The 13,430-nt window shown below is 49.5% G+C and overlaps 1 protein-coding gene across 1 annotated transcript in view; it reads left to right on the plus strand.

The window, feature by feature from the left end:
- The first annotated feature begins 453 nt into the window (after window positions 1–453).
- Window positions 454–13,430, plus strand: part of CNR2 (cannabinoid receptor 2) — a 37,566-nt gene continuing 24,589 nt past the window's right edge. Inside the window, exon 1 of the mRNA XM_006077959.4 lies at window positions 454–1,819. Coding sequence (XP_006078021.1) covers window positions 1,505–1,819 — 315 coding nt within the window. The 5' untranslated portion in view covers window positions 454–1,504. The remainder of the gene's footprint in view (window positions 1,820–13,430) is intronic.

The raw sequence follows: 13,430 nt of genomic DNA on the forward strand, positions 1-13,430 counted from the left end.
AAGGCCTTCCAGAGTGGGGTTTGCTTGGAAGGGACCTGGGCTGGGTCTAGAGCCATTTCTCAACTTCAGTGCTATTGACATGTTGAGTATGGATGTGAGAGTTGGACTATAAAGAAATCTGAGTGCCGAAAAATTGATGCTTTTGAACTGTGGTGTTGGAGAAGACTCTTGAGAGTCCCTTGGACTGCAAGGAGATCCAACCAGTCCATTCTGAAGGAGATCAGTCCTGAGAGTTCATTGGAAGGACTGATGTTGAAGCTGAAACTCCAGTACATTGGCCACCTGATGCAAAGAGCTGACTCATTTGAAAAAACCCTGATGCTGGGGAAGATTGAGGACAGGAGGAGAAGGGGACGACAGAGGATGAGATGGTTGGAAGGCATCACCGACTCAATGGACATGAGTTTGAGTAAACTCCAGGAGTTGGTGATGGACAGGGAGGCCTGGCGTGCTGCGGTTCATGGGGTCACAAAGAGTCGGACACGACTGAGTGACTGAACTGAACTGAGCTGGATAAACCGTGTCCCAAGCATGGTAGGCTGTGTGTGGCATTCTTGGCCTCCACCCACTAGGTGTCAGTAGGATCCCTGCCAAGTGTGACATCTTCAGATATTGCCAGATGTCCCCTCTGGGCAGAGTTGCCAGATAAAAGTATAGAAGGGCCAGTCACATTTCGATTTCAGAAAAGAAACAATAATCTTTCAGCACGTGCAGGTCCCAAATATCACCATCCTATAATCTTACTCGCTGAATCTATTAACTCCACCTCAGGGGCAAATCTCCCTTCTTGAGAATTACTGGCCAAATCTAACCCTTCGGGCCTGGATTGTGAGGGGCAGTAGGTGAAAAGATCTAATGAGATCATCAAAGGCCATTACCCCAGAAAGGCAAGAACTTTATCATACTCATCTGTGTATCCCTAGGGAGAAGTAGACTCTCATTAAATATTCTATCTGAGATAGCAGGTATGAGGAACGTTTGAACTCTATCAGGTTCAGGACTGGGCGTTGGGTACACACTCCCTGCCCTCAGGGAGCCCATGGTCCAGCAGGCATAAACTGAAAATGGTGTTTGATTTGACCCACTTAGCACTTTCAGATTTGACTTTGTGTTCAACATTCTAAAAATGGAAGCCACTACGTAAAAGTCACGATTTTTAGTGTCTCTTAAAAGATGTGGTACATCTTCCAAATGCTTGGAACATCTGGCAATTAGATTTGCACTCCCAGGTGGCAAGTCTTGCCTGGAGCTGAGAGATGGGTCCCCGTTTTCCCCACCGTCCCCACCACAGTCCCTCTTGCCCCGTTCCAGCACCCTGCACCCATTTATATCGGTTATCTGCCTGGTGCCTGAAGGCAGTTGGATTTCAAAGCTCTGGTCTGATGGGGAAGAAGTATTAGCATAGAATGTCCTGTTAGGTGATCTGTGTAAGGCTGGTACTTGATCCCCATTTTACAGATGAAGAAACTAAGGTTTAGGGAGGTTAAGTGAATTGCTTGAGATCATGACAGCAAGGCTGGATTGGAACCCAAATCCCAGGACCCCTGGGCCTATGCCCTGGCCAGAGATCCCCCTGAGAAGCAATTCAACCGCAAGGGCAAGAACACCGTGGCACCGGGAACCCAGAGGGGAAGTGGTGACAGGCACGGAAGACCAGAGCTCCCCACACTCACTCATCTGTGAGAAACCAGATGAGCGAGGAAGCTGGTTTGAGGAGAGCAGCCCCAGGAGCTCTGCCTGGGACACAGGGCCGGACCTGAGACGCGATCACCAGCACTCAAGGTCCAGCAAGATCAGGGTGCTCAACCACCAGACAACTGTGAGTAGATTTTGTTGTTGTTTTATTTAGGGCTTCTTCCTCATTCTAGAAAACCTGTGTTCTCACCGTACCCCTTCCCTCCAGGGTGGTAAGAAGCTGGGCGGACCTGCCTGGGGCCAGGGCATTGATGTTTCTGAGGACTCCTGCAGTTTTTCAGAACTAGCCCCTGGAAGGCTCATGGCCTGTGTGGTCCTCACCCTCTCAGCTAGGACAAGAATCAGCTCTCAGCTCTGTGTCCACCAGGGTCAGGATGCACAGTGGCGCTTGCAGCCTCAGAGAGCCTTGCTGTGTGCCAGGGACCGCTCTACGGACCTTCCGTGGTTTAATTCTGTTTAATCCTCACAACGGTCTACTGCAGGTGCTGTTGCCATTCCCCACTTTACAGACGGGCTCAGTGACTCACCCGAAGTCACATGGGCATTAAATAAGAGTGCTGGGCTTGAACGTAGGCATCCTGTCTCCCCGCACACTTCAGCCACTAGGCTCTCCTGCCTTACAAGGCGCAGGCTTAAATAGGAGATCATGGGCCAGGGGAAAAAAAAAAAACCCAAAAGACTAGGGCCAGAAGAGATCTTGGAAATCATCTGGTGAGTCCTGGCCTCCATTGTACAGATGGGGAAACTGACAGAGAGACCCAGCTTGCCCGGGGGGCATCTCAGGAGTGTAGTGTGGTCTGGTCCACTCTAGACCCAGGAGGCCAGAGATCCACTTCGCTGGAGGTTCCACTCAGCAAACAGTAGGGTTGACAAGTGTACCCCGGAGTCAGTGCCTGAGTATGAACCCCAGAGCTGCCTCTACTAACCCTGCTGCTGCTGCTGCTAGGTCGCTTCAGTCGTGCGGCCTCAGACAAATCATGCCACTTCTCCCCCACTCAGCTTCCTTTTCTGAGAAATTCGGACCCGAGACCATCACTCCCAGGCTGGTGGGAGGGTTGATGAGGTGATGCCAGCACTGCCGTGGGCACGTGTGCTGGGCTCAGGGACTGGCTGAGGTGAAGATTCTGACCTTCACCCCATCCACCCTGGCCCTGGACTAGAGATGAGGACGAGTCAGGCTGTGGGGCTGCTTTCCCCTAGAATGGGTAGCATGTAGACACCTTCAGGGCATGAAGACCAGGACTGAGGTGGAGGAGGGGCTGCGGAGGAACTGGGGGAGACCCCGGGAGGTGGCACCCCGACAACACTGGCCCCAGGTCTGTAACTACCTTCTGGCTCGCCTAGAGATGGTCCCTGACCTGCCCCGAGCCCAAGCATCCGTTTCTATCGGTGACACACGTCCTTTACCCTTTGGTGGGTTAAGGTCAGATTAAGGTGGGAAAGGGGCTTCCCTGGTGGCTCAGATGGTAAACAATCTGCCCTCAGTGCAGAAGACCTGGGTTCGACCCCTGGGTCAGGAAGATCCCCTGAGGAAGGGAATGGCAACCCACTCCAGCCTTCTTGCCTAGAAAGTTCCATGGACAGAGGAGTCAGACGTGACTGAGCACAGCACACACACAAGGTGGAAAATGACAGCCCGGTTCAGCTGAGCGAAGCCCTCGGGGCCAGTCTTTTCTCTTCCCTCCTCATCTTGTTGCGTTTCTTCACCTTTCTCCCTGATCTCAGATGTGCATAAAATGTTCTTTTATACATTCTTATTAAAGCACATTCAATAGGACTCCATGCCCCCATCCTAATGAGCAAGTCAGAAAGTGGATCTCAGTGTGAACTGAGCTATCCCCTCCCCTACTCCTCACTCTTAGGGTCACTTACAGAGCACAGAGAGAGAAGCCACCTGGGCTCCTCCTATGATACATGCCCCCTTGTCCAAAGGGGTTTGATCCCCTGAAGTCCAGCCCTCCTCCCTTCCCCTGTATGCCTGGAGCCCAGATTCTCTGCCAAGGCTGGAGTGCCTTGTGTCTTGGGTTCACTCTCCAGGGTATGCCACCCGGCAACTTCCCCCAGAGGTCCTGCCATCTCCCCAAGGCATTTCCAGGCCCCCAGCACTCACAGGACTCGTGACCTCGGGTGCTTTCCCTCCGTGGGGCCATCGCCTTTCTCCCTGGCCTTCGATTACAGGTGCAGGCTCCTCTCTCTCCACCCATGGGACACCAGCTTAACCTTCTCACTGAGCTTAGGTTTTTTTTTAACAAAGGACAGGAAGAAGGGCTGTCTTCAAACAGCTTCTGCTTTCTGCCCCTGCCCCTGCAAAAAGTCCCTGAGCTGGGAGACACCAAGGGCACTCTTTGAAGGGAGACAGGCTGCCTTACCTTATAGAGAAGGAAAACCAAGCCTCAAGAGCAATGGGGAGTCACTCAGGGTCACATGGCCAAGGAGAAGAAGAGCCAGGGTCCAGTCCTGCACTGTGGGCTCCAAAGCTTGTGCTGTCGATCACTGAACCTTGTGGAGGACCCAAGTCTCCCCAGTTAGTCAGACGACCTTGGCTGAGTCACATCTCCTTTGCAAACCTCAATCTCTTCAACTCTAAAAATGAAGCTATGGTAGGATTACCTACCCATCTCAAAGGAGTGCTTGCGTGTTTTCTGAAGTCACCTGATGCGAAGACCCAACTCCTTGGAAAAGACCCTGATGCTGGGAAAGATTGAGGGCAGGAGAAGAAGGGGATGACAGAGGATGAGATGGTTGGATGGCATCACCGACTCAACAGACATGAGTTTGAGTAAACTCCAGGAGTTGGTGAAGGACAGGGAAGCCTGGTGTGCCGCAGTCCATGGGGTCACAAAGAGTCAGACAGGACTGACCGACTGAACAACAGCAACATTTACTGAGCATTCTAGTACAGCATGCTGGAGCTCTGCTAGACCTGCAGTCTTACCTTTTTCAATTCTCACAGCAGCCTGTGGGGGAAATGCTATTGCTACCCACATTTGAGAGGTGAGAAACTGAAATTCACCCAGGCATAAAGCCTTGCCCAAGTTCACACGGCTGGTCACGTGGCAAAGCAAAGCCCTAAATCCAGGTCTATCTGAATCCAGAACTGTGGTACATTGTGGCGAGAATCAGACAGGAGAACAGATGTGGAAAGTGCCTCCTAAGCACTAAGGTGCAAGGCGAGCCTCAGGGTCAGCCGTCCTCCAGCAGAAAAAGACAAGGCCTTTATTCCGTTTTCCCATCATATTCTGGAGAGGTAGTGTCTGCAGGCTGTCCTGCCCCGCCACCCCCCCACCGCCCTCAGGCAGCGAAGACCCCCAAAGGAAAGAAAATGGCAGATGAGGGCAGATAGATGGGGTAGGTCAGGCGGGGAGGAGCCTCCCCAGCGTCATCACACCCAGCATGGGAGAGAAAGCTGTGAGTATTACATTCAAGTGGGTGACCGCATGGGTAGGTTGGGCATCCTGTGGGTTTTCCTGCTTCTCTTCTCCTCCCCCACCTGCTGACGCCCCCAGAGAGGAGGCCCCGGATCCGCTCACCCAGCGAGTCAGAGGCAGCCTCTCCCACCAAAGTCCCCCAGCCTTTCTCTCCTGGGGGGTTGGGGCCACCCCAAAGTTCCTCTTTGAGAATCACAGCTGCGTTCAGTGTTACCTCTGTCAGAACGCAATGAGTCCATCCTTTATGGGTCACCGGGGATCTGTCTGGATCCTGGGGAATCTGACGAAGCCAAAAGCAGGGACTGGGGCTCTGTGGACTGTCTCTGAGTCGTTGTATAACACCCACTGCGCAGGTGAGGCTGCCAAGGCTCAGACGCAGCAGGTAAATGGCAGAGACAAGAGTCAAGCCCAGGTCTGTCTTTCCACTGTTTTCCACCAGCTCATCCCAACAAGGAAGAAGCTATTCCAGAAGGTTCACATTATTAGAACATTTCCATTAAAAAAAAATTAGTGAATAATTGTTTTGCCATTTAAAAGACATTTTTCTCAGTGTGAGAACTTCTTAAGGTGAATGGAAGAATTGGGAATTCCAGTGGTTAGGACTCAGCACTCTCACTGCCAGGGACCTGGGTTTGATCCCTGGTTGGGGAACTAAGATCCCACAAGCCACATGGTACAGCCAAAAAAAAATTTTTTTTAATAAAATACATGGCAGAATCAAAAGCAATAGTTAGTGGTGATCAAACAAATGATACTCTCATGACTTCCAACCAGGCGGTTCATCTTTTGACCACTGGTGTGGCTTTGGCTAATACATGGTTTTACACTGATCTTCATCTTATGTTGTTTAATTTATACCTCTAATGAACCAATGATTAAAGAAAGGAATCAGGGACTTCCCTGGTGGTCCAGTGCTGAAGTGCAGGGGACCTGAGGTTCGATCCCTGGTCGGTAAGCCAGCTTGCCACAGCTGGAGGGTCAGTGCACCTCAACAAAGATCCTGTGTACGGCAAATAAGACCCAATGCAGCCAAATAAATAAATACATTAAAAAAAAAAAAAAGAAAGAAAGAAAGGAAGCAAAGGGAACTCTGAGGCTGAATAAACAAGGAAGTAGAAGAAGGAAGATAATGACCTCACAGATTTGCCTCCAGATTTATCATTTGTATTTATCTGATCAAATTCCTTACATGGCTTACCAGGAAAATTCTGTTACGAAATGTCAAAGATGGTTAAAAAGAAAAAATAACATGTACTTTTTATTTTCCTGTGTTGCACAGAAAAGTGATCTATACCTGCAAGGCATATGCAGAGAGGTGCTTATACATAGGGATCTGAGAGCTATTTTATCTTACCATACAACAAGCATAACATTCTTTTTAAAAGCTACAATTCAGCTTTTTAAGCAATCAGATGCAAGAACGCAAAACCTCAACTCACATAAATGATCCCTCGAGGCTTTTGGGATCTCAGTTCTCGGACTAGGGATTGAACTGCGGCCCCTGGCAGTAAGAGTGCCAAGTCATAACCACTGGACCACCAAGGAATTCCCCATGTCAGACTATTTTAATGTCCATTTGGTCCCTCCATAAAACATCATTTTAAAATTTGTTCAGCCACCATGCATTTTCTTCGGTCATGAATTTAAAGTAAATCAAGCACATGTGTCACTGTAAACCGTGGAGAAGTAAACTTTGTTTTTACATATTAGGCATATAAGTTTTATAAATAAATGTTAAGGAAATTTTGGAAATAAGACACATTACAAATAGTACATTTGACTTAAAACACTTCCTTTTTCATGGACCATAGAAAATTATGACACAGTCCATATAATTCTCATTGGGGTTTGTAAAATTATATATTACTGTGAAATAGTTCCTGAGTCAGAAAAGCTGAAAGATGGTGTAATCCAATCACCTCATTCTATTTTATTTCTCTCTTTAAAATTTTGGATATGATCCTTAAGTAACCTGGCAGAGAAAATGCACACAAGAACAATAAACATTAATAGCTAATACTGAACTTCCCTGGTGGTCCAGTGGTTAGGAATCTGCCTGCCAGTACAGGGGACATGGGTTCGATCCCTGGTCTGAGAAGATGCCACAGGCCGCAGGACAACTAAGCCCGTGCACCACAACCACTGAGCCTGCACGCTGGAGCCTGTGCTCCGCAACAAGAGAAGCCAGCGCAACAAGAGGCCTTCCCACCGAAACTAGAGAAAGTCCGAACGCAGCAACGAAGGCCCAGCACAGCCAAAACAAAAGCTACCGTTCACGAGGATTTCTTAAGCGCCAGCCAGGCAACTTGCTATACATTTTGTATGTATACCACCACCCCACTCAGTCTTCACCAGCAGCCCTGGGGGAGATAATTTCATTATCCCCATCTTACAAACAAGGACGCTGAGGCTCAGGATGGTGAGGTAATTTGCCCAGGAGACCACAGATTTCACAAAAAGCAGAATCAGAACTCACATCTGTGACTCAGGGCTGTCTCTTAAACCTCTATCTGAAGTGAAGTGAAGTCGCTGAGTCGTGTCCAACTCTTTGCGACCCCACGGACTGTAGCCCACCAGGCTCCTCCGTCCATGGGATTCTCCAGGCAAGAATACTGGAGTGGGTTGCCATTTCCTTCTCCAGGGGAATCTTCCCGACCCAGGGATCGAACCCAGGTCTCCTGCATTGCAGGCAGATGCTTTAACCTCTGAGCCACTAGGGAAGCTTCTGAGTGGATTCTTACCTGCTTATCACCTCTCTTCACAGAAGCAGGAGATAGAAATCCAGGTTACCACTCAAGTTACTGAAGGAATCAGTCTTGTTGGATCGCTCCCAGATCCCAGGCCAGAAATGCTATCGTGCTTTCCTCTTCATGGCCACAGAGGCCAGAAGCCAGACAGATTCCCCAAAGCACATGAACACACGGTATCATAAAGGGCTATCTTGGAGTGCCCGTAAGGGTTAACTCCCAGATCGCTGGCCTCTCCTCATCTCTCCGTGGCTTTGAGTACCCACACAGAGTTTAATTTATCACCAGCCCCTGTCCAGCCGCCCTGGTGACCCTCTACCCACTCTGTCACCACTCACAGATCTTGGTGGCCTGAAGTCCTACAGACAACAGAGCTGCTTTGCTGGTGCCAGTTCCCTTAATTATACGATGGAAGTCGTACCGGTTCCCTCACTGGCTTGTCCTGTAGAATGTATGCATAAAGTGTAAGTGTGTAGCTTGGGGTCTGGCCCACAGTATACAGTAAGCACTCACTCAGTGTTACTTTCTATCTTTGTCATGATCACTGGTATGTTTCAAGGGCTGAGCCTCCAGGGCTGTCCGCATCATCGCCCCACCACTGCTGCCTCTGATCCAGCACCAGCCTCCCCTCCCGGGCTGCTGCAACCCTAGAAACAATCAGAATCAAGATTAGGGAGGGACCCCACCCTTTGGGATCTGAGCAAGCCAAGAAGAGGCAGAACAGCCTGCAAAGAAACCACAGGGGGATTCAGAATACTTACCACACGTGGTTAACCTTTTCCCACTCTCTGCTGTGCAGAGAAGCCACTGTAAAAAGCCCTCAGCTTATTTTAATGGCCTTTCTGCACCCCGGGGTTACAACGGCTTGCTTGTCCTACAGAGAATACTTCACAGGTGGAAGGGGTAACCACCCTCTTCCAGGTGTAATTAACAGTTTTAACAATGCTCCCAAACCCATCCACTCCCCTCACCAGGCTTCCCAGTGACTCCTGACCAAGCTTTCACCAGCAGCAAGTACCCCCAAGGGTAAGGGGAGCCATAGACTCTTAGCAGGCATTTACACTGTAATGATTGGTGGTGGTGGTTTAGTCTCTAGGTCGTGTCTGACTCTTCGCGACCCCATGGACTATAGCCCACCAGGCTCCTCTGTCCGTGGGATTCTCCAGGCAAGAATACTGGAGTGGGTTGCCATTCCTTTCTCCAGGGGATCTTCCCAACCCAGGGACTGGGTTCGATTGAACCTGAGTCTCCTGCAGTGCAGGCGGATTCTTTACCACCCGAGCCACCAGGGAAGCCCTAATGATTGAATTCCTAAACTTTTCTGTAGCGGGTTTTCTTTGAAAGAGAACGATAGAACTTTAGTTCCTACTATAAAGATGAGGATAGAGACTTTCCTGGTGGTCCAGTGGTTAAGAATCTGCCTGTCATTGCAGGGGAAACGGGTTCAATCCCTGGTCAGGGAAGATTCCATATGCCTTGGAGCAACAAAGCCTGTGCACCACAACTATTGAGCCTATGCACAACCAGAGAGAGCCTGTGTACTGCGATGAAGACCCAACGCAGCCAAAAATAAATGAATATGAAGATAAAAAGCACAGAATCAAAGTGATGCCCTGAATCACAGACGTGCTCCCTGTAGGCCAGAACTAAGACACGTTTCAGACAGCCTGCCAAGGTGCCCTTCTTGAGTCTCTGAACCCTGGGATCTGCTAAAGCAGAAAACAGGGAAGGCTATGTACTTACAGTATTTGAAGAACCGGCCCCCTCCCCTCCAAGGACGGAGGTCCCCAGGAGAAAGGTACAAGACCCCACTGAGCAGGAGGTATGAGGCTGATGGACCTGGACCTGGGTTCCAGGTGGGCTCTGCTCTCTGTATGACCTCAGGCAAGTCACTTCATCTCCGTGTGCTTCTGTCTCCTCGTCTGTGAATGAAGACAGGAGAACAGAACCACCCTGCCCACCTTATGGTGCGGAGTGACTGAGTTTACACGCAAAGCCCAGTGCTCGGTCCACCGCCGTTAAGGTACAGTCCCTCCACCCTGTGATTCCACTCTGCCAGGTACGTGCCAGGCAGGCAGGTCAGGCTCTGAAAGCTTTTACCTAAGTCTTTTTGCCACAGATCCTTAGCGAGGCACTTTTGAAATGTTAAGCCAGCCATGCCCTTCTTGCTGATATATCTGCCATTTTTTCCCCCTTAAAAGGATCGGTTGTATCTATGCAGGAAATTTTTTTTTTTTTTTTAGCTTTTTCCTTATTGATTTATTTTTGGCTGTGCTGGGTCTTCATTGCTGTGCTCAGCTTCATTTCTCTAGTTGTGTGTGGGCTTCTCTTTGCAGTGGCTTCCTTTGTTGCATGGTGGAGCAAGGGCTCTAGGCACATAGGCTCAGTAGTAGCGGCTCACAGACTTCATTGCTGACCACTTAAAAATGATATTTAATCGACCTGTTACATGTGAAAGAGATAATGTGTTTTTCATGCCAATAATTTTGGGGGGGGCCTATCTACCCCCCATGTGGGATCCTCCTGCATGTGGGATCCTTCCGGACCAGGGATGGAACCCACGTCCCCTGCATTGGAAGGTGGTTTCTTAGCCACTGGATCCCCAGGGAAGTCCCTGCTCTGAGCATCTTGAAGAAGGGAACCCTCCTTGGGGATTTTCACAAGTGTGAGAGAACTCCTTCAACCAATTCATCTGACAGATGCTCCTTGAGCAGCTTCCATGAGCCAGGGAGTTCTAGGCCCCCAAGCAAACTAGACGATGAGCCCCAGCCCTCTTGGAGCTGACTTTTGAGTGCCCTGGCCCTAACGGTGGTGTGAGAGGCCTTGGTTAGAGGAAGCAGTCCGAGAAGGGAAGGTAGAAAAGGACACCAGGGAAGAGACTGTTACCTGGAGTGTGAGAAAGACCTCCGCCCCTTCCAGACAAGCCGGCCTGGTCTTCATGGACAGGTTCCGGCGCCAAGGGGAACATAGCATCCTGGCTTTGAGTTTTGACTCTGCCACTTACAAGCTGTCTGACCTTGGGCAAATTCCTCCAGCTGAACCTCAGTTTCCTGATCTCTGCTGCTGCTGCTGCTAAGTCTCTTCAGTTGTGTCCGACTCTGTGTGACCCCAGAGACGGCAGCCCACCAGGCTCCGCCGTCCCTGGGATTCTCCAGGCAAGAACACTGGAGTGGGTTGCCATTTCCTTCCCCAATGCATGAAAGTGAAAAGTGAAAGTGAAGTCACTCAGTCGTGTCTGACTCTTAGCAACCCCATGGACTGCAGCCCACCAGGTTCCTCCCTCCATGGGATTTTCCAGGCAAGAGTACTGGAGTGGGGTGCCATTGCCTTCTCCTCCTGATCTCTAAGACAGTGAAAATAAGAACCTATCCGAAGAGGAGTTGGCAGGATAAAGGAGAGAGGGCATGCAGGTAAAAGGCCTCCACATAGTGCCTGCCACAAAGGAAGCTCCAGGGGACAGCAACAAACCCCCTTTCCTCATACACTTTAACCACAATGATATATCACAACAGACTGAATGCAGAAGCAGAGATGAGAGTCCAGCTGCTAGATAGCAAAGAGATCTGCCCCCCAAAATTATTGGCATTAAAACCACATTATCTCTTTCACACAGAACAGGTCGATTAAATATCATTTTTAAGTTGTCAGCTTTAGTTTCTAACCAGTCACTGTTTGAAAGACCTGTATCAAGGAAAGCCCTTGAGGATCTGGGCAACTTTCAAGATGGTAAAGGGGTGTTGAGCCCACAGAGTTTGAGAACTGTTGCTCGAGTCTTTCTCACTTGAGCTCTTTTGCAACCTGACAGATCCCCTCACCCACTCCCCGCCTCCACCCTGCCCTGCCCCAGCCCACAAGGTTAATTGCACAACTCACAAGTTGAAAGGACCAAACGAGAAGGCTTTTGAGATCTTACCTGGTGCAGATGGACATTCTGAAAAGGGGACTGTTTTGCCTGAAGTTGCTACACAACAGTTCTACTCAAAATCTGGACTGGAATCCAGACTCCTGTCTCATTAGCCCAGAGCTCTCCCCATAATTGCAGGCTGATGGTGCTGGCTGCTGCTGCTTCTTTTTTTAAAAAATATTTATTTGGCTGTGCAGGGTCTTCGTTGTGGCATACAAGATCTTCGATCTTCATTGCAGCGTGGAGTCTTGGCCACTGGGCCACCAGGGAAGTCTCTATGCTGACTTCTCTGCCCCAGCCTGGTTAATAACCCACCAGGCTCCCGGACACATTCTCAGCTTCCTGTTCACTCAGTTCCAAAAATTCTGAATGGAAATAGGATCTTCTCCCTCTGTTCTCTTAACATCGTCCCGCCTCTCGTTCCTGTCTCCCAGGAACCACCTCTCTGTACCCATACAGCCCAAGGGCATAGCAGACAAGGCACTGTCGTTCACATTCATTGCGAACTAACAAAGAACTTGAGAAAGAGAGGAGAAAGTTACAATATGTATACACCTTACAGGTATATGTAAAGCCTGCCATCGGTGGCAGGCAAACTCTGGGCCAGGCATTGTACTAAGCATGATGTTTCCCAGCTAGTTCTCTTGCTTCACTGTCACCGAAGAAATATATTCTATATGTTATTCCCATTTTACAGATGAGGAAACTGAGGGAAAGAAGTAAACGAAATAAGTGACTTTATCTGAGGGTGCAAAGCTAATAGTCGGCTGAGTCAGGGCTGGATCTCAACCTGTTTGGCAGATCTGTTGGGGTGAAGAGATGAGACTGGGACTTCACCAGGCTGATGGGGACAGGACTAAAATCTAGGCCAGAGAATGCTAGCAAAGGAGGCATGACTGAGTGAAACTGGTCAGAAGAGGAAAAAGACAAAAAGAAAAGAGATGTGATTTGCCCCTGGGATTAAAGACAAAAGACTGCCAGTGTCTGGTGTCACCTGGGCAGAGTCATGCATCAGATCCTGTCCCTTTATCAACTTGACTTTGTCAGAACACGAAGGCTCAAGTCCTGGCTTGGCCTGCCACTTGCTGTAAACCGGGGGCAAAGTCCTTGCCCTTTCTGAACCCGTTTGCTCAAGGAATGCCACCTGCCTCATATAATGGCTATGAGCCCTCCCCTGCTGTGCAAACTGTCAAATAAAATACACTCTGAATATGGGCCTGATGGGTCCATTCTCTGAAAGGGAAGTTGCTGGAGTGTAAGGTAGTTGAAGGCGGGAGGAGAAGGGGACGACAGAGAATGAGACGGTTGGATGGCATCACCGACTCAATGGACATGAGTTTGAGCAAGCTCCAGGAGTTGGTGATGGACAGGGAGGCCTGGCGTGCCGCAGTCCATAGGGTCGCAAAGAGTCGGACATGACTGAGCAACTGAACTGAACTGAAGGTAGATGAAAAGAAGATATCGAAAAGACTCAACAAAATTGTCCCGTGGGTAGATTTCAGATTAATTTACTGAGTAATGGTTTGGAAGCTGTAAAGAATGTAAACAATAAGATAGGACCCTGGGTCTTCAGAGGAATGAATAAAAGCACAGATTTCTGAACCCCCAGCCAGCCTCTTAGCATCCCTGGACACCAATTTCTTTATCTATAAAATT

The sequence above is a fragment of the Bubalus bubalis genome, chromosome 2 (assembly GCF_019923935.1).
Source record: "Bubalus bubalis isolate 160015118507 breed Murrah chromosome 2, NDDB_SH_1, whole genome shotgun sequence".
Lineage (NCBI taxonomy): Eukaryota > Metazoa > Chordata > Mammalia > Artiodactyla > Bovidae > Bubalus > Bubalus bubalis.